The sequence below is a fragment of the Betta splendens genome, chromosome 4, assembly GCF_900634795.4.
Source record: "Betta splendens chromosome 4, fBetSpl5.4, whole genome shotgun sequence".
In the NCBI taxonomy this organism is placed as follows: Eukaryota; Metazoa; Chordata; class Actinopteri; order Anabantiformes; family Osphronemidae; genus Betta; species Betta splendens.
The window spans coordinates 20914245-20939412 of NC_040884.2; the positions used below are offsets into that span (position 1 = coordinate 20914245).

General features: G+C 49.1%; 3 protein-coding genes across 7 annotated transcripts in view; 1 reads left to right on the plus strand and 2 right to left on the minus strand.

Annotated features, from left to right (window-relative positions):
- The first annotated feature begins 41 nt into the window (after positions 1–41).
- Positions 42–5191, plus strand: nell3 (NELL (neural EGFL like) family member 3). Its single transcript, XM_029149299.3, has 4 exons — positions 42–1255; positions 1699–2246; positions 2320–2386; positions 2471–5191. Exons 1-4 carry the CDS (start codon positions 601–603, stop codon positions 3997–3999), a joined length of 2799 nt encoding a protein of 932 aa, XP_029005132.1. The 5' UTR covers positions 42–600; the 3' UTR covers positions 4000–5191.
- A 4610-nt stretch (positions 5192–9801) lies between these two features.
- Positions 9802–21498, minus strand: gad2 (glutamate decarboxylase 2). The gene is made up of 16 exons (XM_029147569.3): positions 20717–21498; positions 20348–20410; positions 20060–20188; positions 19223–19456; positions 17980–18070; positions 17025–17137; positions 16456–16571; positions 16178–16257; positions 16008–16062; positions 15805–15921; positions 15284–15348; positions 15104–15182; positions 14866–15015; positions 14671–14778; positions 13886–13975; positions 9802–12832 (listed from the first exon to the last, which is right to left on the minus strand). The coding sequence occupies exons 1-16, from the start codon at positions 20790–20792 to the stop codon at positions 12659–12661; spliced, it is 1740 nt and encodes a 579-aa protein (XP_029003402.1). The 5' UTR covers positions 20793–21498; the 3' UTR covers positions 9802–12658.
- An 806-nt stretch (positions 21499–22304) lies between these two features.
- The window catches only part of myo3a (myosin IIIA), a 32741-nt gene continuing 29877 nt past the window's right edge, over positions 22305–25168 (minus strand). For all 5 annotated transcript variants that reach the window (XM_055507947.1, XM_055507946.1, XM_029146804.3 and 2 more), the window contains 4 exons: positions 24040–24131; positions 23788–23828; positions 23030–23188; positions 22305–22761 (listed from right to left, as the gene is read on the minus strand). In XM_055507947.1, the coding sequence (XP_055363922.1) occupies positions 22647–22761; positions 23030–23188; positions 23788–23828; positions 24040–24131 (407 nt within the window). In that variant the 3' untranslated portion in view covers positions 22305–22646. The remainder of the gene's footprint in view (positions 22762–23029; positions 23189–23787; positions 23829–24039; positions 24132–25168) is intronic.

Consider the following 25168-nt stretch of genomic DNA (forward strand, 5'->3'; position numbering starts at 1 on the left):
GCAAAAACCAGCTGTGAGCCTCACATTCCTGGCTCCTGCCATCGATCGCCCCAACAAAAAGCCGGACCTTTGTTTGTCTCTGTCTGTAAAGAAGTCCTGAAGACCAGCAGCTGTCTCAACAGCCGGAACGTCCCCGGACAAAAACCCAGTCACAGGAAAGTCAACAGCGGCAGCTAAAGAGAACATTATTTCTTATTTTAGAGAAAGGCAGTTTTGTGGTGCCTCCACTTGGGAGCTCCTGCAAAGAGAGGAGGGAAGTAAAAGGGTTAATTTGTGAGGGGAAACCTGATGCTAATTAAGTCTTAGGAATGCCACATACTGACATTGAGGTGCACAAGCCCCCACAGTGGGTCAGGCGTGGAGCGAGGCAGCAGTAATGCGTGTGTCTAATGTTTTCACGCTTTACTGACAGCGGGAACGCAGTCTCACCGACCTGGAGCTGAAGGTAATGTCCTGCCTAAAGCTGCGCCCCTCGGAGTCTCTGTGTGACAAACTTTGCTTTTCGTGCGGCACCGGACGAGTTAGTGGCGTTGTCTCCGGCATTTCACTCCTGGGAATCAAAGCTGATCTCGAGCTTTTGCCGTCTGTTTGAGACCAACGATGGTTTTGCGGACGTCGGCGCTGCTGCTGCTCCTCTGGGTATCGCTGCACGGCGCGACGCGAGCTGCGGCGGAGGTCTGCCGGGGGACGCACTGCTCCGGCGCCGGCGCCGACGCCGCAGACCCGCGGCCGTGCGCCGGGGCGCACTGTCCGGGCGGCAGATCCCCGAGACCCAGAGCCCCCACGCAGCGTGGAGCGGCGCAGGTAGTCGGCAGCCAGCACCACGCGCACCCGAGAGCACCGTCGGAAGCCTCCGCTGCCGCGCAGCCACCGCGCGCGCGGCACGGCGGCGGCGGCGGCGGCGGCGCACGAACCAGAGCGCCCGAAGCGGCGCCTGCGGGAGGATGCACCGCGGCGGACTGTCCCGCTCCTGCGAAAGCGTTTCAGCCCACGAACGACACCCGAGACTGCAGAGGCATCGAGTGCCGGCTGCCGCTGACGATACGGCCAAGGGCTCGAACAAAGCCGTGTGTGGGAGACGGATGTGTGGCCGCGTCAGAGGGGAGCGTCTCCTCCGCCGCCAGCCAGCTTCCTCCCGTGCATCTGTCCGACAGAGCCGCGCAGTTCCTCGGAGACTTCCCGGAGTTAGGATATCCCCCGCCGGAACTTGGCGGTGCGCCTCTGGGCGTCCAGCTCACGTGTGACATCAAGCCAGGTCTGCTATGTTCATCATCACTGTCATTTCAGTTTAATGATAGGTGATAAGGAGTAAATATTCTACTAAATACGATATGTAAACTTGTTAATGATTTATTATATTACACGGAAGCCGGATGTTCTCTTTATTGACTTTATCCCTCTTTTCCCACTACTTATCAGCGAGGGGGACTCTGGTCTGAAAACAAAGCTTTTGTTGACCTTCAGCTCAGAAATGATATTTGCAGCGCTATTAGAGCAGCTCAACTGGAAAAATGTCTCGCAGCCAACAGTCCAGAAAATGTAGGGAGCTTTGATGTTGGTCCATAGGAAACGTTCTGTCTGCTTGCATGGCTGGACTAAGTGGGATCACAGGGTGTCCCCCGCTTTGCGCCAGCATTGTTTGAGAATCAACCCTGAGCCGTTCATGTGAGTCACTCGGCCGCTGGTGGTGTTTCTCAGGCGAGAACGAGGTGCCCTCAGAGGACGCCCTCATCCTGCACCTGCAGCTGGCCAAGGGGCAGGAGGAGCTGGTGGAGGCCCTGCGGGCGCAGCAGGCCGTCATCCGCGAGCTGCAGCAGAAGCTGGCCGAGCAACAGGAGGCGCTGCTGTCGCAGCAGCGGCAGATCCTGGAGCAGCAGCGGCGCATGTACGAGCAGATGGACCTGGTGAAGGCCCAGTACGGCCTGCTGTCGGACACCGTCAAGCAGGTGTCCTTCCAGGGCCTGCAGGCGGAGCTGCACGGCTACTTCGAGAGCCACCTGGCGGGCCTCCAGAACCAGGCGCGCAGCCACCTGCAGAAGGCCCACGGCGCCCAGAACCCGGAGGTGCTGGACGTCGCCGGGGAGGCCCGCTTCCCCCGCCCGCTGCCGGGGTGCCCGGCGCCGTGCGCGTCGGGGCGGTTCTGCGACTTCCAGAGGGAGGCGCCGCGGTGCGAGGACTGCACCACGTGCCCGCCGGGCTTCTTTCCGATCTCGCAGTGCTCTCCTACGGCCGACAGGATGTGCCAGGTAAGGGGGGCTGTGCGTGTGAACGCGGGCTCGCCGCGGAGGTCCGCTCACACGTATCCTGTGTGGATTACAGGACAGGGACGAATGCCTGGAAAGGCCCAACGTTTGCGGGGACCGAGGGAAGTGCCTCAACACGCCAGGTCAGTCTGACGTGCTGCTGTTGTGTGGAAGTCAAATCACACCTGCACCGCTGTTACTCCCCCTCTGGCTCCTTTCTCTTGCAGGAGGCTTCAGGTGCCTGGGGCTGTCGGAGAGGGAGGCGGCGACGGGCTCGTGCGGCCGCGGCTACTTCTACAACCGGGAGCTGCAGGAATGCCAGGCGTGCTCGGACTGCGACGGGCAGCCGCTCGCCGCCCCCTGCTCGGCCGCCAGCGACGCGGTGTGCGGCCGGCCCGCGGAGGGCCGCCTGTCCCAGTCGTGGGCGGCCGGCGCCGCCGTGCCCTCCGCCGGCGCCCCCGGCCGCCACATCTTCCCCGGGCTGCAGCTCAACATCCGGGGGAAGGAGAGCAGCGACCTGCTGCGGAGCGAGGGGCGCCAGCTGACGTTCGCGCAGCACGGCCTGGTCTGGTTCGACCACAACTTCGCCATCAGGCACAGCTGCAGGAACTTCCTCCAGGTCGGGATGAGGCTCAACGGGAGCCAGGAGGAGGAGTGCCGGGACCTCGGCGGCGTGCGCATCGAGCAGCCGGACGGGAGGTACTTCCAGGGGGTGAGCGTCAGCGGCGGCGCCGAGGTGGAGCCCGGCCACACCTTCGCTCTGCTGCTGAAGAGCCCCAACCAGCACTGCAACCAGAGCAGGGACCTGCACTTCTACGAGGCGGCCGCCCCCTCCCTGAGCCTCCTCTGGCTGTCCCACGACACCGGCGCCGTGGCTCTGAGCGCGCAGATGTCGCTGGCGGCGCACCACCAGGGCAGCTACCGGCCCACGCTGCGCGTGGCCTCCGTGTCCGACCCCTACATGCTGGGCCTGACCCACGACGGGCGCGCGGTGCGCTTCACGGAGGGCGGCGTGGTGAAGTTCGCCCTGCAGCAGGCGCTCTACTCCATGGGCCACAGCTGCGTGCGCGAGGGCTTCTCCCTCGTCGCCTACGCCAGCCGCAACGGGAGCGCGCAGGAGGTGTTGCGGGCCTTCAAGGCCGGCGTCAACTACCGGGACACGTCCGTCACCCTGTCGGGGGCGCTGAGCGTGGACGGCGGGGACACGCTGAGCTTCGAGGTCACGTCTCCGTCCCAGTGCAACGTCCGCTACTTCGGGGACAGCACGGGGATCAGCGCGCTGAGCCTGTTCTGGATCCCGTCGGCCGTGTCCTCGGCCCTGACGGCCACCGTGTCCCGCGCGGGTCTTCCCTTCGGAGCGGTCAGGAATAAGCCCCTGTTTTTCCAGCAGACTGGTCCGGACACGCCGCAGGTGCACCTGGCCCGCTCAGGTGAGCCCAACGGCCGCAAGAACTTCCTATTCCGCCAGAAGGGGACCGTGAACATAGCGCTCAGCCTGAAGCTGATCCACTCCTGTAATATCATCAAACTGACTGTTCAGCGAGCGGGGCCCGCGGGTCAGGCCGGCGCCGTGGCCCAGCAGGTGTCTGGGTCCATGCCCGAAGGGAGCGAATGGGCCAGTATCGGGCTGAGGGCCTCCCTCCAGGTCCACAACGGCACCGCTCTCTATGTCACGTTGGACTGCGTCCGCGGACGGGTCAACCAGATAACGCACGAGGGCGGCACCAACGTTTCCATCCTCTGGGTCGCAGTGTGACCCGGAACCAGACGGAGCCTCTAAAAAACGGTTTGCACAACATTGAATTGCAGAGCAGATTCAACAGTTTTGAAACATAAGTATATGATATTAATCTATGTCTTATATTTGTTCAGATAATTGTTTCAATGTCATTTTGATTTTTTAATAATGAACTGAAAGTACGGCTTCTGCTTGAAGTACTTCGGCTGGTTGAGCAGTGACCAACTCTCCACTGTGTGTGTGTGTGTGTGTGTGTGTGTGTGTCTGCATTTAAAGTCTAAGAATATTCTTCTATCTTTGCTTTTATTTAAATACTCTGTATTAAAACGTTTTATATTAAATCATTAGGCATTAAAGTAACAGAAATATTGAATCAGGTTAGTGTTGATGAGACTGGAAACTGGAGCTGAGTGGTGAAACCTTCATAACCTGATAGAGTAGAGTTCAGTCCACCTTTTCAGTAGATTCGGCGAGTGGTTAGAAGATATTTTAAATAATGTGTGTCATATCATATGACTTGTTTCAAACACTGACCCTGTACTGAGTCTACTGTGGGGACCAGTCTGCACCAGTCTGACCTTTCTGCCAAACCAGTGTGCTTGGCTCACAACAGGTGTGAGTTCCTAGTTTTGCCATACTCCTGTTTGAAATGAGCCCATTGTCTCCATTTCTGTGTGCGTTTCCCTCATATGTTTTTTCAAATATGCACATTTTCTACAAACCTTTCCTCCTGATGCTCTGATTACTTTGTTATGACAGCATTTACACTAATGTAAGTAGAAAACCAGCAGGAGAAGCATTTTTTGTACTTGACAGTTTTGTATTAATTTGTCTTGATGCTAATTAAAGTCTATATTTACACTAAAAGCACATATAAAACAAACAATGTTGAGTATGAAGCACTAAGTGAGCCGTAATGATCCTCCATGAGTAAACTATACTCCACAGTTTACTGCATAGTAGTGTGAATATACAAACATTATACCTTCTTACTTTTTTGTTTAACTCTTTCCCTTTGCAGAGCTTGTGTCTAGATTTCCTGCCTGTGCTGTTTATAGAATCAAATTTAGGGAGTTTGCAGAGAGAGAGAAATTCTTTAACCAGTTTCTTCTTTCATTCGTCTTGTACCATAGCAGTGCATGTGTTCATGTCCAGCGGCAAATAAAGTGCATAAATATGAAGCCAGGAAAACAGTATTTAACTGTGAATCGTAGAAGTGAAGTTGTCCTCTTGGTCTTATTCTGCTCTAAAAGTCTCATTTGCATCTCCACTCGCGATATCTGAGATCTGACCCATTTTGCCATTATTCCAATGTCTTCACAAGGATTTTGTAGCGGGTTTACATTTCATGACATTTCATTCTTGGTGCCCATTATTTTCCATTAAGTCGAGGGTAAAAGTTTAACATTCAGACGTTACTCATTCCCTTTAATCTCAAACACACTGAACCCATTTGCGAGCAGCTTTATTCAGCAGCAAAGGTGCCAAAGCTGCAGCCTTAATACCTGGAAAAACCATACACTGACTTTCCCTCTCAATTGGTCTTAATCAACTTCAAATTATTCCCCCATCTATCGCCTATAGGAGAGTTGCTCTTTGGCTTAACATAACAAATAGCGCGTGAGTCAGAGACAAGGGAAGTCTGCTTGTGAGAAACAATCAAATGTTTCTGTCCGTTGCTTGAATTGAAAACAGGTGTTTCAGTGGAGCAGTGCTCCAGATGTGCGACGCTATAGATCAAAAGAAGAAGAAGAAGTTCAGAGACATCAGGAGGAAACAGGGACAGAGAAACAAAGAGAACAAACAAAAGCGTGTGTAAAAATGGCTAGAAAGCTCCAATGAACGTTTTCCATTACACCAACAGACAAAGAGACTAATGTAAGAGGATCCAGTGTCATCACAGACCGTGTAGTTTGTCTTAGACACACAAAGCTTCAGTTCATTTTGGCTTCAAGCCAGCGATTCCCCTTTTCATCAAGGCTAAACCTAATGCCCAGAGGTGAGCTCCATCATGGTGACACCCCGACTCCCAAAAACAAACTGCAGCTACTTTTTCAGAACTTTTCCTCCAGTTTCTAAACCACTGAGAGTAAAGTCATTACCCACACATCTGTTCGCAGACAGCACACATTTGGAACCCGATCACTCGTAGAATCAACATCAGGCCCAGGAACGTCTGCTGTAGCCCTAAATGATTTTACTGTAAAGAATCAGATCGTTTGTGCATTTTTTCACTCTGAGCAACCTTGACTTAATATTCTCATTGCTTATTAGTGTTTTCTCATATAACAAATCGGTCGGCACAAAATCTAATTAAACCACAGCCAAAAAAATACTGAAGTCCCCAAACATAGTGCTTAAGTTTCCCTCAATCTACACAACGCAGAATGAAAACGCAGGAGAAAATCTGATTTCTGAGCTTGTTGTAAGACATAAAGGCCGAATCTTATAACAACACAGATTTTTCTGTTTGTGTTTGCTGAAATACAGCAACACCGTCGTGTTTCCAGACTCGTCGTTGCTGTGATATGCGGTCGAGACCGACGTCCTTCCGTCCCAGCTGCTCCAGTGCTGACTTCTAACGGACGAAGCCAGAGACGGCCGCTTTAATCACAAACGGATGTCACTGTAAAAGCCGAGGCCGCTCGTCTACAGGGAAGTGTTTAGACCATGTGGCCGGTTTGATGCTGCTAAACCGTGTTCGCAGTGGTGCTGCAGAGGATTTATGACGTGTGAAGGAAATCTGCGATGATGTCTTTGATGTTGTTTTTATCCAACATGTTGGTTTCCTCCGGTAATAAATCAAACGGTCTAAAAAAGGTTTTACGTTTTGGACATTTTGAAACAAACTAGATTCATTTGCAGACTGTAAAGTGTTGGAGTGACAGAGCATCAGCAGGATGTCTGACCTGCTGCGTGTGTCTGGACCCCAGGACCGTTCGACTCATTTCAGCACAAGCTGCATTCATTTGCGCATCCTCTCCCGGCTCGGACCATCTGCTCCGGAGTTTCACTCGTTAGAGAGGTCAGCGATGCGTGAAGCAATGAAGTGACAGGTCAGTGGCCACAAACACGTATCGAACGGTCTGTGAAAGGTTTCTCCTTGTGATGACACAACAGCCACTAAAACTTTCTGTGCCTTTGAATGAGAAAGAAGGAACTTCAAGAACATACAGTGGATCTTGGTTCTATAGGATAGCTTGGCTCATGGAAACCGTTGGCATCGAGGATAATCATCCCGGGCAGCTTTATCTCCATTTTCCAGACTTGGCAACTCCTCTGTCTCTCTCCAGTGCCTGGGAAATCCTCTGATCACCAGGAATGCAGCATTCAGTTTGCTTGTATTTCAGCTGACCCTAAACATCTCTGTGTCAAGGCTAATGTGAAACTCCAGAGTCATGGGCTCAGCTGGACGGGCCGGACAGGTCCCACATTCAGACGCTGTCGTCGCAGGCCGGCCAGGTCCCTCTGGTGCGTCCTCCCCCTCACACCCCCCCACGGCCCCTGAGGTTAATTGCTTTCTCCAGCAGGCGCTTACAGATTAACTCTCTCACTGGGAGCTTTCATACAAATGACTGTGTACGCCACAATATGTGCGTTTTACAACACAACAGAGTTTGCTTAGGGAGCAGGTAGAGCACGAGGAGAGGTCAGAGAAGCTAATGAGTGTGAGCAAAAGCATTAGAGTCCAGAACTAGGAGCAGGTGGTGATGTGCAGGCATTAACCCTGGACTGAGGTGTGGTTAAAACAATGCACAGCACTGACCTGAACTGTAACTGGCTCAAAGCAATTGAAGCAAACGCATGCACAGTCTGGGTTATCACTTACTGCTCCTTTGCATCCTTACCATTAGCTGTTGGCGCTCCACCAGTATGACCAGTAGGTTCTCCAGTATAAACCACACTGCACTTCTCTTTTGGCACCATTGTTTGATCAGAGCTTCGTCTAAAGCAGCCGCCTGCTGCGTCTGACCCTGTTTTACCATTGGGAGTGAGTCAAAGCAAGTTGTGAGCCATGAAACCAAAACACTCCGATGAGACGAGCTGCAGCCGATGCATGGGCGCAGAGGAGCTGTTAGTGGGTTTGTAGCTACGAGCGCCTTTAACCCGAGAGGAAAGGTCGAAATCTGGTTCAGAGCAGCAAGAAACCTGTGCCTGATGGGAAGAATTGGGCTGTTCAGATAAACGAAGCAAGAGCTGGCAGCAAACCGAGCTGTGGGCGTTCTTGTGCTGGCTGAGCGGTGTCACAGTGAAGCCCGGACGGACGGACGGACGACAGGCGCTGGGTTTACGTTAAGGGCAGAGGCAGAGAACGGAGTCTGACATCTGGCTCGGTTTAGCCGCCCCACACCCACACAAACACAAACACGTACAGTCTGTTTTCAGACTTTCCAAGAGTCCCAGATTCCTTTTTCTGGGATTCCGCCCCGATTCCACCATCTGTTGCTCTTCTCGTAAATCACTCTCAAGTTCGAGAAAAGAGCAACATCGCGACTTAAACTTTATGACATGTTCGCTACGCTCCTGCATGAAAGCCGGTCTCTGGATGGAGCAGCGTTTCTCTTTGTTTAATCACACGGAGGATAAGACTGTCAGGACTTTACAAGAGCGGGGACGCGCTGCACATGTTGCTGCAAACACTGAGCAGATCATCGGCTGCCAGTGTGGGAACCTCTCTGATCCCTGAGACAAGCCACCTTTCAGGGCAGATCTCTGAGAAATGCCAGACCCTGTCATCCAGTCATTACTTAAGTGAATTATTAAAGTGAAAAGGCAGTGATGAAAGGATCTGGACTGAAGAATGAGCAGCCTGTCAGGGAGATAACAGCGGCACAGACTCTGCAGAGGCAGCGTGTCAAGGCTGATTGAAATTAATTTGGACGTCTCATGACCAAGAATCTGAGACGTAATGTCAAGAGTACACAGAGGTAATTAATGGAGGGTGAGCTGACAGGTCCTATTGTGTCTCCTCAGGTGACAGCGGATCATAAAACTCCCCATGTGGGCTGCGGTGAGGGAGGATGTCTGCAGGTCTGAGAAGCTTTAGTGCAAGGGCAAAACCTGGGCAGACGGGCCTGTAAATAATACAAACATCAACAATGAGCGTTTGTTACTCCAATGAGTTAAACAAGCTGTCGATCAGTGAGGTGTGATGCATTCAATGCCTTTGCTTGGACACATCTCAAGGTTGATTAAAGACCCGGGACATGAATAACAACAAGCTAGTGTGCAAAAAGTACTAACCCACTGTATTTAGAAAACATCCCACCAAGAAAATAAGACTCAGCTGGAATATTAGAAAACAAATATGTCCCAGATGTGAACGTGTCCATGGAGCTGTGCAGGATTTGCAGTGTGAGGTTGATGAAGTAAATGTAGCGCAAACGGTAAGATGTTACTGAGGCACCGGAACCAGACCCCCTAAAAACAGCACTGAGACAATGGAAACTAATATTTATGTGTTTGAAATGGAAGCGGCATTTGCAGAACACAAATCACTTTACAGCCCTTTTAGCGACAGAATGGAGGATCTGTGAGGAGGCAGCGCCACCTAGAGGCCAGTTACCGGCCTCATACGTACGTGTGTGAAGCCAGGATTATTACAGATTCAAAATAAATGTATTACCGTATTTCATAGAGAAAAGTATTAATTATATAACCATGAACGATCCATAATTTGAAGCACTAACAACACTTCACTGTTCAAGCACTTTCAGTTTATGTAACATTTCGTCCTGTTTTCCTGCAACAATGCATTTCATCCTGTGAGAAGCATTAATGACATTTTATTTAAGAGCGAAAACAGATAACAACAAATGGTTTCGTTTGGACAATATTTATTTCTATTTTCCCAAGAGTAACATATTTCAGGACAAATGAATGTTTGAGAGAAGCGAGCACAGCAGTTTGCAGGATATATGATCCAAAATGGCATCAACTGCAGTCAGAGGACCGAGGGTTAGCAGTTCTCACAAACAATATTTACTGTAAGCAGGAAGTAGTCACAGCCGTCACTTCTCAACAGCCACATGTTGTCGGACAATCCAACCAAACACTGTATTGTTTTTCATACATCCCATAGAGACAAGAGCCTCAGTAAAGGTAAATTAAAACAGTGATGTCATGGCGCCATGACGCGAGTCAACACACTGTCTCAGTCTCACGCACAGAAGGACAGCGGGGAGCCAATAAAACGCTGGAGGAAAGCACGCGGCGGCGCCGTCACTGCTACCAGAGGCCGAAGCGAGAGAGAAAGAGAGAGAGAGAGAGGGGAAAGGTCACACAGGAGCCGAGCAGAGAAGAGCGTTCAGTACGACATGCGGAGGGACTACACGGATAGATATAATACGCTAACGCTGTGAGCGGCGACAGTCTTCAGGCAGAAGAGAAAGACAGAGGGAGGAGATAGATCAAGCGTGGAGAGGATTACAGAGCGAGGCGGGGTCAGCATGCTGGCAGCACGGAGAAACTTCACAGGAAGCCCAAGACGCAGAGATCACACGTAAAGGCCAGAGCGACAGATCACTACACCTACAGGCTAAGCTACACCGAACACACCCCACGCTACAGCTAATTACAGGAGCTACACACACAGTATACGTGGATATAATAGATAGATAGATAGATAGATAGATATATAGGAGACTATATCAAACAAGCAGGATAGGCAAGGCATCGCATGCACGTGCAAAGGAAGCAGTTCTAGCAGCAGCAGCAGCAGCAGCAGCGAGAGGAGGGGGCGTCTGGCTTTCCAGGACCACCGCAGTGAGATCCATGCTGTCTGAGTCACAGTGTGGACGCCAGGCCGGAGACGGAGCCGGTCTCCGTCGGGATGTGAAACAATAAGAGCTGAGGAAGAGGCCGACGCGAGAAACTCTTGGTTCATGGCACATTCGGAGCCCAGGTTACATGTTTTACGCAGAATCTTTTAACATCGACTCGAACAACCACGGGACATTGCACGTTTTTAGGTCATGTTTATACTCTAAAGTGCACGACCCTCCCCCTCGGGGGGAGAACTAGACAATACTGGCAATTTGATACTAAGGCAACACAGTTACAAACACACAAAGGTACACATGGACACGCACTGTCAAGTATCACGTGTTCACACTGAACGAACAAACGACCGAAGAGCAACACGTCAGAGTCGAAATGGCTTCACACACACACGTGCGCGCACACACACACACACGCACACACACACGCACACACACAGGCAAAAAGCCTTTAGAACGAACATGATGAAAATACAAGTTATCTATTCTGGAGATAGAGAAAATATGAGTAACTTCACAAATAGTCTCTGGTTATATGTCTTATATACACATATGTATACACAAAGATATGTACTTAGGACATCTTGAAATACTATTTACATCTATGATCAAAAGTGATTGTACACGGACCAACCATGTTGAGCAAATTGTGCTTCTCTAACTCCTTCAGAAAGCGTGACTTACACCAACTACTTTGCATTTGGTCTGGAAACTTGACACTCATCCACTAACATACGTTGGAATTAGCAGGTTTTTTTTACTCCTTCGCAGGCTTCAATAATTGGACCCATGTCTGAGTATTGCTTGTGAATGAATGAGTCGATGATAAGTCTCCGTTTCCGTGCTAAGGGCTCCTCCGCTAATGTTTTAGTGCAAGTGATGTCAGACACACAGTCACTCCTAAAATGAAGATCACGCCATTATTGCCCCTTTCCCAGTTTTCGTATTTTTCTGAAGATCTTACATCTTCAATAAGTGCTCCTTAACATTTTCACAGACTAATTTACACATGTAAAGAGTCCTGCTGTGGTTTACGTGGATGTTTTAATGACGTAGGAACCAGATCCACTCACTGAGCCGTCAGCGATGGACTTGTGGTCAACGTCAGTACTGCAGCTGAATGAACCCGTCGCCGACCCCCCACCGGCTCATTTCTGCCTTAAGCGACGTCTCTTAATAGAACACAGCCCAGGAGAAGACTTAGAAATACTGGAGCGTGGGGTTTTGCTGCACAATCCCTACGGATTTCTATAATTAGTGAAACTACCAACAAACATGCAGTGAAAACGCGTCTAACACCTAAAAAAAAAAAAAAAAAAAAAAAAAAAAAAGAACCTGCCAAAGCTGCGGTGATGCATGACCCACGTCCTGCTCGGTCTGGGACGCTCACGTACAGCTACACGACACCGGGCGGAGAATATAGTCCAGAGACCACGACTAGAAGTATGAGCACATGGAAAAGGCAGTCGATTAAGCTGAGGTAAGGTGAAGTGCTTTCTTTTGTCTTTTTTTTTTTTTTTTTTTTTAAACCAGAAGTTTAAAATTGTAAAGTTACGATAGAACACAACCACGTTCGGCACTTAACAACATAAAGGATCGAAAAATAAACTCTTCGCTGTCGACCTATGGCACAAGCATCCCATATCACAAACACAGAGGTCACGCCACTTACACGACTCAGGGGCCTACTGCACTATAGGAGAAGCGCTTTTACATGGCTCTGGACCGACGCAGTCCACTGCAAAGCTACGATACATAATATATGCACTTATCTTTTGTCTTTTTTAAATATGCTCTTAAATATGTGATTTTGGAGGAAAGAAAAAGTTTACCGGTACATTCACAACAAACAGTTCATCTGTCAAGGGGGAAACGCACGAGGGGGGTTCGCTGGAGTCTTATAGGTCTTGTCCGAGTCGCTCGATCTCCTCGATGAGAAAGTCGATGTCCTCGAAGGTGGCGGCGGGGTTCGAGATGACCATGCGGAAGAAGTTGACCTTGTCGCCTTGCGGTTGGTAGCTGACCATGGTGGTGCCGTACTCCATCATTCTGGCCTTGATCACCGGAGCCACCTGATGAAGAACAGCATCGCATGTAACACTTGGATGGATTCTGTGTTTTTCCTTTTGCGCCCCGAGTTTTGGGAACGTGTCTAATTCCCTGTTTTCTGTTTGTTTGCTTTTCCCGCAACTACCAAAGAGACCTTTTCTTCTCGGGTCCCTTTGATCCTGGTCCATTATCCCTCACTGGGTCCGACAGCTAAATGTGAGGCTGGCAGAGAACAGAGGCTGGAGCTGAGAGGTTATCGGCTGGTGCTGGAGCTGCTGTCGATTCTCTGCTGAGATTAGCTGTTGCAGATTCGCTTCAAGTTTCTTATACTTGGTTTGACCAACACCAGAAGAACATATTAAGGAAAAAATATTTCTGTGACGTATCACAGCAGCAAAGCATTTTGATTTTGAGAATTCAAGAATTTCAGCATCATATTATTTGCTTCATTTTCTCGAGCGTTAATAAACTGTGTGGCAGCTTTGGCTTAAGAGCTTACGTTAGCTGTGACTCAGCCTGGAGCAAGGACTTTAACAAATCTGCAGATATTAAGCCAAAGGAATGCTAAAGCTGCAGCCAGCGTGCGCCTGCAGGAGCTGTCATATTCCCATCATCCTCATCCTCATCCGTCCTTCAAGATATTTTGCAGGTGTCCAGCTGCAGGTTTCTGTCAAACCAGGCTTTTAAGCAGACATTAAGTCAAGCATAAATAGAGGACCTCCAGAGCTCCTCCAGTTTTTTTTTCTTGTTTGACGTGTCTGGGCAACATTAAATCATCCTTAAATCTCAATGTCAGAGTCTGCAGCAGAGTGTAAGATGGACGAACACAGCGTGGAGATAACTGAATCGAACTTTGGAGAAAAAATAAAATAAAACTGAGCTCAGCCTCCGACAGACGAATGTAATGAGCTGATTGTAGGTTGGCTCCTGTGTGATAATACATGGGCTAGTTCTTGTTATTTTAAATCATCTCCCCCACAGGGAGACTCGCGCCGGTCACGCCGGATAGTAATCGCTGGCCTGCGGAGGCACGTGACAGATGCCGCAGTCCCCCCTTCTTATCTCCGCTCACCCACCTTGTGCAAGTGTTTCTTCCTCTCCTCTTTGTCCTCCATGCAGCGGATCCCGGGGGGGAGGTACCAGAAGCAGACGTTGGTGTGCTGAGGCTGCAGGAACACACACACGGGCAACAAGACGCTGTCAAGTGCAAAAAGGTTCATTTGTGTATGATGATGACTGTTAGCCAGCCGGCAACAGGACATGCAGCTCACACAGCACAGCGCGCCCTCGTTACAGACCAGAAAGACACGAAGGCCTTGTTAAAGGGCTGCGGGTACAGGAGCCCATCAATTCCACGGGCTGAATACAGCAATTCACACCTCGAAACAGAAATCCATTAGACGTTGGCAGCATGTGACAGGCGTCCTCCGAAAGCAGCTCTATTTAGCTGGAGCGTTGGTTAGCGTCAGCTGACTCGCCGCCGCCGCGCGCTAAGCGGCAGCCGCAGGCGCCCGGAGGATTCGGCCACGACGCTCTTCGAGCAAAACAATAGGCCTCGGCTAAAGGGCGTCCTCCAGAGCGACGCCGGCCGTCGCCTCGTTCTAACCCCATCACGCGCCCGCGCCGTTGTGGCCCGGCTGGTGGAGGACATTTCAGACGCCGCGCTATTCATATGCATATGAGCAATTACACGCCGTTGTGCTGCTCATTAAGCATAATGGCAGCACATTACACTGGCAGCTAGAGGTGGACGTGCGTTCAGCCTGCACAAAGCCGCGGTGCCAATCACGTGGCTAATGGCGGCTAGCGCCTCTGACTGTGGGTGCCTGTGGCTCAGATGAGCGTCTCCGCAGCCGCCTACCTTCCCGTCGAACACCATCTCGTATCCTTCCCGGTCCTTGATCTTGTTGTAGAGGTACTCCGACAGCTCCAGGCACTTGTCGATCTGGGCCTCGAACCCAATGGTGCCCTGTCAAAAACACACCCACTGTGAATTCCTGCCAACGGCGTGTGGGTTAATAACGGACTGACGCAGTGTGATAACGGAGCCGTGCACCTTTGCCCTCCACATCAGCCACAGCTTGAAGATGTCCACGTGGCGTCCACACTGCAGCGCCTTGTCCCCCGTGTCGTAGGAGAGGTCGTAGTGCTTGTCCTGCTGGAACAGGTAGCACGCGTGCATCTGGTTGCAGTTCTGCATCAGACCCTGTCCGGCGGCGAGGAGCAGAGGGGTGATTACATCACACGGACACCCAACGGGGCACGTACCGCGTCGGCCGCGCGACGTGACGCACCTCCTCCCGGACCAGCAGGGCCGAGCACTGCAGAGGGACCGACATCATTTTGTGCGGGTTCCACGTCACCGAGTTGGCCCTGCGGTCGACAAAACACAAGCACCGGCGCAGCGTTAGTCCGGGCGCTCGTCCGCTTCCGGCGGACGCAGCCCGTTTCCCGCTGAGAACAGGGTCGCTTGCCTCTCGACTCCGTCCAGCTTCCACCGGTGTCTCCTGGACATGAGGAGGCTTCCTCCCCACGCACCCTGAGGGGAGAGAGGCAGACGTTTGTCACAGCAGCAGCGGCGGCAGCGGCGGCAGCGGCGGCGGCGTCTTTCAGCCTGATTCTACAGGAGCGACGCGATGGACAAGGCCGCGCGTGTCTCTTAATAGAGGTGTCCCCCCCCCGTCGGCACTAAATCACTTTCATTAATGATAGCGTTCCTCGGGTTTGAGGGCTCGTGACGGCAACGTCAGGGGAGGAGATGATTTACAGCCTCTGTTCCAGTTTCCCTAATCTCTGGTGCTAGATTGGAGGCGGCCAGCTCCTATCTGGGTCAGCCACAGGCGGTGAGAGGCCAGACAGACATAATGGATTTGTCAGACTCGGAGCTTCGGCTGCGTATTCCTGTGTATTACTGCCTGAGAATCCAGTCTGTGGATCCGTGTGCGTGTGCCATGGGAGCGTTTTAATTGAAGCACGCGTGTTCTGCTGCACTCACGTCCACGTGCATCCAGATGTTGTACTTCTTGCAGATGTCAGAGATGGCGATGAGGGGGTCAAAGGCGCCGTAGACCGTCGTTCCAGCAGTAGCACTGACGAAGAAAGGTACAAAGCCCTGTGTGCAAGAGAAGCGGGCATCATGCAGTCAGCAGGAGGAGCTGTCTGGGTGTTGGTGGCGGAGGGGGACATGAACCATCTTACCTTCTGCTTGGCCTCCAGGATTCTCCTTTCAAGGTCAGCTGGGATCAATTTACCGCTGCAGAGGGAAAAACAAGCTTGAGTTCCCCCCAACTGGAGAAGGCAAGACGTGCTCCATTAAGAAAAAGTCATTGTTTTCTGGAGTTGAAGCGGCTAAAAACGGCCAGCGTTACCTTTCGTCGGCTTTGATGCAGATCACACTTTCCGTTCCGATGCCGAGAGCCGCTGCACCTTTTTTGATTGAGAAGTGGCTCTGGACGGTGAGAGATGCAGAAGGAAACAAGACGAGGGGTGAAAGCTCTGCATGAGGTTTAATTGTCTCACACGCCACATCGTTTGGAGGTCACTTCAGCTAATCTGTGTCGAATAAACCTTCAAACAGTGACTAAATTTTGATCATTTAGATGTGAGGAGACACAGCAGCATAGTGGTGAGCTGAAGCAAAGCCTACGTGTTCCGACGTGAAGGCCACCAGTCTGGGGACGGATGACATTCCTTTCTCCTTCACTTCAGGGAACATCTTGAAGCGGGCCAGCAGCATGGCGTACATGTTGGAAATAGCACCACCTAGAGGACAGGCAGGGCGTGGTGCTTTAGAGCAGTCCGTCAGTGTCAGCGCGCATCACAGCCCGGTGTCACGGGCAGTGACACAGCATAGCAGGGCATGTTTGGATTAAAAAACGGACCAAGCTGCTGTCTGCATTGTTCACTGCAGATCAAGAGCAAATCAGTAAATGACAGCATCAAAAAAAAAAAAAAAGAAAAAAATCATCAGCCCCAGTCTTTGTCGTTAAATTACCAGATGCGTGTCGCACTGTGTGATGGAAGGGAGGGGGGGCTTTTGGTTGGAGAAAGAAAATTATTTTATGCTAATTGGCTTAGAAATGAGTTCCATTTATATCATCAAAATGCAAATTGACACATTGTGACACACACGCACACACAAGCGCACACACTTCCATCTCCAGTGAATCGTTGCTGGGTTTGGTGACATGCACACACACACATACACATACGTACCAGGAGAGAAGATGCCGTCTCCTCGTCCGTCTGACCAGCCAATGATTTCCCTCATCTTCTTCAGAGTGACGTATTCCAACAGCACGAACACAGGAGCCACCTCATAGGTGAACCTGAGTCACACAAGCCACAAAATGTGCAATGACTCATCACCAAAAACTACCAATATGCAATATGTTATTTATTATATACAGTAAGGTATTTATTACATACTCAGATAATCAAATTACATATCTGGACTATCTGTGTTGAAAGGCAGATTTTTTTCTGGCTTTACATTTTCTTTTCATATTAAAGCATCTAAAAACAAAATGTGCAAGCAACAGTAATTCATATTTATTCCACATATTAACCCAACTCTTTGTTTTAGACTCCCAATGTCTTAAATATTACATTTCCATTATACACACACACACACAGAGTATAATTTATTTTTGGGAATATGGTGTATTAGCTGAAGTAAATTTAGACACCAGTGTCAACTCAGAGGCTCAGATTGCAGTGCTTCGCAGTTGCCAAGGCTCAGGCTCTGCGTTTATCTCCCGAAAAACACACACACACACACACACACACACACACACACACACACACACACACACACACACACACACACACACACACACACACACACACACACACACACACACACACACACACACAAAATTAGCTTTAGATTAGCGCGAATTTAATTTCAGAGCTAAATTTCTCCCCTTGAATCCCCATGGGGATCAGAGGTTAGGGGGAGGGATGAAAGGCAGGGGATGGGGATGTAGGGGGGGGGGGGGACTCCGCCTTTCATTGCACCCTTTTCATTTGCCATGATTGAGTGCAAAAGAAAAGAGCCACTATCAGCCAGGCACAGAGCAGAGTTCACGCGGACGGACCGGAAATGGAATTCATTGTGACGATGATTATCACCGTTTAAATCATCAAGCAGCAGGCTGCATATACTTACATATTGGTGTTAGCAGTGGATGTTAGCCAATCAGCTGCCAGCCCGACCATGTCTAATCCTGTGGAGAGCTGATTGAAGTACCTGGGGTGGGCTGAATTAAAGAGGAAGCGAGTGAGAGTCAGGCGCATTTTGGACGTCACGAAAACTCAAATATGCATTTGACATGAGTTTTAGAGTTTAAAAATGTCTCATCATTAAAACACTTTGATTTAGATTTTTGTGACGTACAAAAGGTGGAAAACTTTCTAAATGAATGTGATCCACGTTTGTTTAAGATTATTTACTTTTTATACAGTATATTTCATACTAAAACATGTAATGAAACATTCTACTTCCGGTCAAACGTTAAGCCTTTAAGATGTTAATTTTCAGTAAAACAAAACCTTTTTATAGAAGCACCTTGTGCGTTTGCTGAGTTAAGGACAACATCGTAAAACACATTATGGAAATTATATAAACACTTTATAGAAATTATATATAAACATTTAAAGATAAATCAAATCCAACAGGACGTGTAGTTAACCTAAAGCGTGAAGAGAAAACAACAGTATTTGTTTTTGCAGAGGGTGAAATCTTCCCCGTTGTGTTGCTGTAAATTCCCCCCTGCATGTGTCAGTCAGCGGAGAATAATGGACTTGGCCTATGAAGCGGGGTTATTAGTCTATTATCTCCTCCTTGCTGAACCAGATTTACTGCGTCACCGCATTTATCGGTCTGCTGCTCAGGAGGAGGGAGAGGAGGACAACTTCCACCTTTTTAAGTGGCATTGTTTTAACATCATTTTCTTTTTATAAAGAATTATATTTTTATTATATATATATATATATATATATATATATATATATATATATATATATATATATATATATATATATATATATATATATATATATATATATATATATATTTGCTTATATGATTGTTGAAAATAAACCACCCATTTGCATGTAGTTTTTTGAGATGATTTTTTTACCGCGTTTCCAGCATTTCTGTGGTATTAAATAATCGTGTGGATTTTCAATTGGTTGTGACATATCGTTGTAAATATTTAGTATTCATAAAGAAGTGCAGTACGTGTGTGGCTGTAATTTATTAATATTTCACAGAAACACAGGCAGGAGGCCGGGCTTCGGGCCTGCATGTACCTTTAGACGGAACAGTTTCCAATTGTGCCAAACAAAAAAAAAATCCTATTTGACATTTGTCTCGCGTGCAGCCGCAGTTCCGCCTCAAAACGTCCTACCTGTTTTAATGGCGTATTTCAAAGTAGCGCGACAGCTGATCAAGATATCATCCAGAGTCGCAGGCTCGCCCTGCAGCTCCCAGTTGTTCATCTGAAGCAGCTCGTTTGGATAATGAAAATCAATGACTTTCGTTTCCCTGTCGAAAGACTCCACGATGTAGGCCAGTAAAATATCCACCACCTCCTGCAGGAAGGTCATTGTCTTGGCGTCACCGTCCAGAGCTGGCAGCAGGTCTGGCAATGAAATAATATTAACACGTGCAATTGTGATTCACGTTTCCGTTTGTTTGGACAGATATACCTCTTTTTTGTATTAACATACACACGTAAAGCGCCATGAACCGGATAATAAGACATTATGATTGTATTATTAAGATATATTTTACGAAATATTTTTCTACTGCGACGCCCAAAACCTTGACGCAAGACACAGCGCTGAAGGTGACCTCTACAAAAATGTTTAGAGCATCAACTTCTTTAGTTTTTCTATGTATTCTCATCCAAATAGAAGCATGTTTTGTTATTTATCTCTATTTCTAACTAATTTAAATCTTGCATTTCATCGAGTGTGAGGAAATAAAACGAAACACGAGACATTTAAGTTGTAATTATGAGAGTGAGGTTTTGCTTAACATTTAATGCTGTAAATTTAATAGGTGTCATATCTGTTTTAAAATATGTGCCTTTTTTAAGACAACAATAATCTGAGTGATTTCAGTCACACTTTCCTCTCCTTCATGGTGAATAAATGAAACCAGTTCTTGCTAGTATCTGGACTCGCGTCGACGTGCGAGGCGTCCGGCACGTTAACACCAGGTTAACGGCGTGGTCGCGTACCTGTTGAATAGAGGTCAGAGAAGACCACGGCGGCTTTGGTGCAGTTGCAGGATTTGTTGCAGCCGCAGGTGCCTGCGGGCGTCTGCGGCGGCTCGGCGGCTTTCTCCACGTCTCCAACGTTGAGCAGCGCTTTGGAGACCACAAACACAGCATTCGGGGGAATTTTATCGGTCTGTGTGCGAGGCCGCGCAGCAGATATGACCGAGGGAATAAAAGACACGTTGGCGAGCGCGCCATCCTCAGCACCACTCCCCCCTCACACACACACACACTCCACACAGCACGTACCACATAATTTCGATCCTATACCTCCGGATAATTTCTGGGCCGCCGCTTGGCACCAAGCCCTGGCTGGAAGAGAGACGGGATGAATTAGACACGGACGATCGGGGTTATGGCTTGAGGTCTGGTCCAACTTTGACGTAACAGAACAAACACAACGAGCGTCGTGCAACTTAAACTAAACATCGCCGTGATAAACTTCGGTCCTTCTGCACAGAAAAACAAAAAGGAAAAAAATGGCGCAAAAGCAGATGTGTCGGCTTTAAATACGGCGGGGCCTGTGTAGTTGTGATTCGGTGGCGGCGACGCCAAATGCGCCGCGATCAGAGCTGCGTCTGGTCCGTCAGAGGTGGTTTGAAGACAAAAGCCACTCACGCGTGCTGGGGCTCCGATTCCCGGTGTTGGCCCCCGCATTATCTGCGCCAAGAGACCAGAAGCCGTGGGATGCCATTGTTGCCGGTAGTTAGGAGCTGCAGGAGACGCCGAGACCCGCTGAGCCCATCCACACGCTACGACCGGGAGCTGCTCAGAGCCGATGAGGTGCCGGAGCCGAGGACCCAGCCGTGCATCCGACTCGCGCGTTATGCCGCACGAACGTCCCTAAAATGAACAGGCGCACAACGCAAAAAATAAAAATAAAAGACAGGCGAAGCGTCCTCGCTGCTCCGTTTCGCGTCCACAGGTGCGGAGGAGCATGAAACGTCGTCTTCCCGGAGAAATTCACCAACACTTGACTTCACCGGCGCGCTCCCCGCAAAGCGCAGCCAAACACATCGGGATGATCTGAGCACGTTCGGGGTGCTGAAGCCTCCGGAGTGACGCTCAAAACGAAAACAAAAACAAAAGAAGAGGGAGGAACCGAGAGACGACGGAAAGTGGCTGCAGACGGCAGCTTTTAGCTACAGCTGCCGGTGAGTGCGCCGCGCGTAAAGCACGTCTAATTGCATCTAACCTAAATTTTCACGTCACTAGAGAAATCCCATCGTGATTCACTTCAGGTCATGGCGAACTGCGCTGCGTCGTGACTCCATACATCCCCAGCATTCTGCGCCCCGCGCGCTGAACTCTTCCTCCATACAGACAGTGAATACCAACTAATTCCTCTGCCCGACAGTCGCACACCTATTTCTTGGAGACCGGCTGCTTTAATTGCCCGCCTCCGGTGGAAAAAACCCGCGGGGCGGAGGGGAGAGTTGGTTCAAATACACAGTGCGCAGAGGTCCCTCCTCTCTCCTTCACAAACATCAGCACTTCTCTTACTTACAATTATTTCTGATGGAATAGGCCACAGCTGTCAAATCACCATTTTATTCAGTAGAAATTCAGGCTTTCTTTACCGTTTCATCCTCACGTGAGCGTCGTCTCCCGGTGGCCCTGCATTGGAGCTGGTTTGTAGGTTTGGGATATAGGTTAAGGTAAAAAAATAGAAACTAGACCTGAAATAGTATCACAGCCTGGTTTCACACAGTACAACCGTCACGTTCCTTCTACAAGAGCAAACTGGGCCTCGGGGCATCACAAGCAGCCTGAGACGCAGCTGTTATGATTCATAATGACCATCGCCACCAACCACTTAAACCTAAACGCACTGGTTAGAATAGATGGAACCCTCTGGCAACGCTAGCGATGCCTGAGTGTTTGTGTTTGGAGCAAGTTGTTCAACCATTATTGTACATTTAATTATTTAAATTTAAATTTAATATTTGTGTTACAATAAAAACACAATGATGATGATTCAATGTAACTCATCCCTCGTTCTTTCCAGATTCGTATACGCAGCATGTCGTCGGGGATTCACTAACACTCCCTGTGGGGGGCTCTCCTTTGAAATGTCACACAAAGGTCAGAGGTTACATGTAGAAAAGAAATGTACAACGCTTGATAGCTGAGCGAAGACGCACAGTTTGTAAATGACCACTGGGGGGTTGGACAGAGGGGGTGTGGGTCAAAATAAAACATCACAGAGGTTGAAATATTTAATGTTAAAATCACCAGCTCTGAGAAGACAGGAGCGGAAACCATGCACCTCCTCTCATACAGTAACACTGAAGCTGATTTCAAAATGGTTTCAATGTGAATTATGTGAGAGCACGATCTGCATTTCTACTGTACATCAATTATAAAACCAAAGCATTTTAATATTTACATTTGTCTTGATCCTGTGATTCATTCGTTTGTGTGCAGCTAAGGAGTTTCACACAATTTGAGAACCTGTAATCGTTTAAAGTAAATATACCATAGCGTCATTTGTTATTGTATCGTGTTGTTTTCCTCCTGGTTCAGGTCGTTCCTGTTCGTCTCGTGCTTAGTACTGTTTGATGAGCCTTCGTCTCTGGGAGGTCTTCCTCAGCAGGCGCCTGTAGTCGTACGGGTTGTCCTCGCTCTGACTCTCTGTGGAGGGCATTCTGGGAACAGAGAGCCTGGCAACAAAGGCAGGAGAGATGGTTTTAAAGATTGGAAACAGCAGAATGAGAAAAGGAGGATGAAAAGATTCATGTTCAGGAGGAAGATTTCATGGTGGTTATCATCGTCAGTAGCCATTCATCATGCAAACGGGTTGTCTGAGGCAGAAGGGATGAAATATGCACATGGAGTCACGATGTGTCTTTTGACTGAAGTGAATATGAAATGTGTTGTTAGGTTGTCAAATGGAGAAACCCAGAACTCTCCTCTTACTTCACAACGTACCTGTTGTCTTTGTCGGGTCGGCTGGCCTCCGGGTCTGTCACGGCCCGCTCCCTGCTCGGTCGGCCCGATGACGCCTCCTTGGTGGACCCAGAGGGCTCGGACCTGGCCGTGGACAGGGCCCTGTAGTACTGGTCGTCAACGTCCAGCAGCTTCCCTGGACTGAAGCACAGACAGACCCGGGGTCAGTCACAGAGCGAGGCCTCTTTATTCTGGATGTCGGATCGAACCAAAACAACCTGACAGCAAATCTGCGGTTTCACTGTTGCTTTGAGCATATAAGGAATAAAACCTATTATTTGTGTTGATGTTAAGTTACCGTTTAAGGCTAAGCTAGCCATAAAGAGTCATGTATAAGGAGAAAAACTTAATGAAGCTAAAGAGAAATTGATCACTTCCTCCTCTTCTTCCGACCCATCTCCCTTCCTCCACTGCTGTCAGCTTCAACCCCTCCCGCCGACCTTCTCATCCTTAATGGCGCATGTAAACTGCTCCTGTCCGTCCCTGGTTTATTTATCTAGCAAAGGATCACTCCTGATGCGTGTGCGCCTCAGCTCGTGTGTTACTCCCCACGCTGCTGTGATAAAGTGCCGTGGCCCTGTCTGTTCGGGCCTATCGCTCTATCTTCACCCTCACACTCCAGGGGTGCGATCGCCCCGTGGCCTGTGCAACATCCATATGCATGAATGCACAGGTCTAGCGGAGCACAGTCTAGAGGGATCAGGAAGTGGAGGTTTGACGGTGGGAACTGGAGGACTTACTCGTCTTTCCTGGGTTTGCGTTTCTCATCCTGAACCGACCTCTGAGGAAGGAAGATGGAGAACAGACCATTAGGACATAGGATGTGAGGACAGTGTTTAGTTTCCAATTAAGAGTGATATTTTTATATAGCACAAAACATTACAGCTAATTGGGTTTGGCTTTTTGGGCTACACCACTAAACTACAGGCAGAAAAAGAAACCGTGGTTGTTATAAATATCTGAAGCCATTGGCCATGGTTCCTCCAACTCACGTGAATCAGATTGTAATAGGTGGAGTCCTCGGGGGTGTTCAGCGTCTTCGGCTGCTGGGTCCTTCGGGGGGGCCGCGACAGGCGCTTCTCGGCTGAGCAGGAGCAGAAACGAGTGCGATCATCACACGGTGCAGCAGGTGGAGGTGTGCGTGGGTCAAATGTATCCTGGTCGGACTGCGTTCTATGCTGCAGCCTCTGTTTGACCACAGGGACCTTTGTTGTTTGTAACTCGGTGTAATTCCCTGAGACCAGCTGGGCAGGTGCTCGTGTTTGACACCCTTCATGTCTCGTCACATTTGTCACGAGCGATAAAACAGCTGTGACAACATCTCGCATCGGTGTTATTGCAATCATAAATTTATTACCACGACCTTTGCTTGTTGCTAAGTATTAATCATTTTCATGCAAGAGTAGGACGCGCATCCCAAACCATCCATCACGTGTAGCGGCTCCCAGGCGGCGGAGAAAAGTTTGCAGCGTTATTGACTCGTTCAAGTCCAACTAAAGGTCGCTGGGTATTGCTCAAACAAGGGAAGCCAATTTCTCACGCCCTCTTATTAATTCCTGTCATAATTGTTGAAAACGCTGGCTCACGAAACCTGATTAACATTTGATGACCTTTCCTGTGAGGAATATTGTGACTGGCATCCTCTGCTTCCACTCCGTGTGTCACAAATGCTTTTCATGGAGTTTGTTGTGCCACTGAAATTTATGAGGACAGCGTTGGACTGCTGATGGAGAAATTTGCCTAGTGGCACCGAGGAGCATAATTTTATGGGGAGCTGCACTAGGCCTGTAAATAACACAGACAATTCATTCTGCTTCACCTCAGGCAACGAGATCTGCTTAGGACCAGCTGGAAAGGGCAAACATCCACATTTAGCAAAGGTTGTAGACTGGTATATACTGGAATATAAATGTACGAATGAACTGCAGCTTAAGATTATGATGATAATGCTTGTTGTTACAAAAAATAAAAAAACAAACCAAATGAAAAATGAAATGCCCCAAAATTCACAGAATTAATTCTAAAACCAACAAAAAAATCAGAAAAGGTTATCTCTCATCATATTACTGGAGATAATTATTACTTTATTTCTTGTGACTCCCGCACCTTTGACTGTGGTGA

What these genes read in the sequence shown, in the direction of transcription:
- nell3 (XM_029149299.3), top strand. Translation starts at nt 601, where the DNA reads ATGGTTTTGCGGACGTCGGCGCTGCTGCTGCTCCTCTGGGTATCGCTG. An exon ending in CACGTGTGACATCAAGCCAG is followed by an intron (nt 1,256 to 1,698) that starts GTCTGCTATGTT and finishes GGTGTTTCTCAG; the next exon opens with GCGAGAACGAGGTGCCCTCA. An exon ending in GAAGTGCCTCAACACGCCAG is followed by an intron (nt 2,387 to 2,470) that starts GTCAGTCTGACG and finishes TTTCTCTTGCAG; the next exon opens with GAGGCTTCAGGTGCCTGGGG.
- gad2 (XM_029147569.3), bottom strand. Translation starts at nt 20,792, where the DNA reads ATGGCATCCCACGGCTTCTGGTCTCTTGGCGCAGATAATGCGGGGGCC. An exon ending in GAAATACGCCATTAAAACAG is followed by an intron (nt 18,071 to 19,222) that starts GTAGGACGTTTT and finishes TCTTTAATTCAG; the next exon opens with CCCACCCCAGGTACTTCAAT. An exon ending in GGCTGATGTGGAGGGCAAAG is followed by an intron (nt 14,779 to 14,865) that starts GTGCACGGCTCC and finishes TGTTTTTGACAG; the next exon opens with GGCACCATTGGGTTCGAGGC.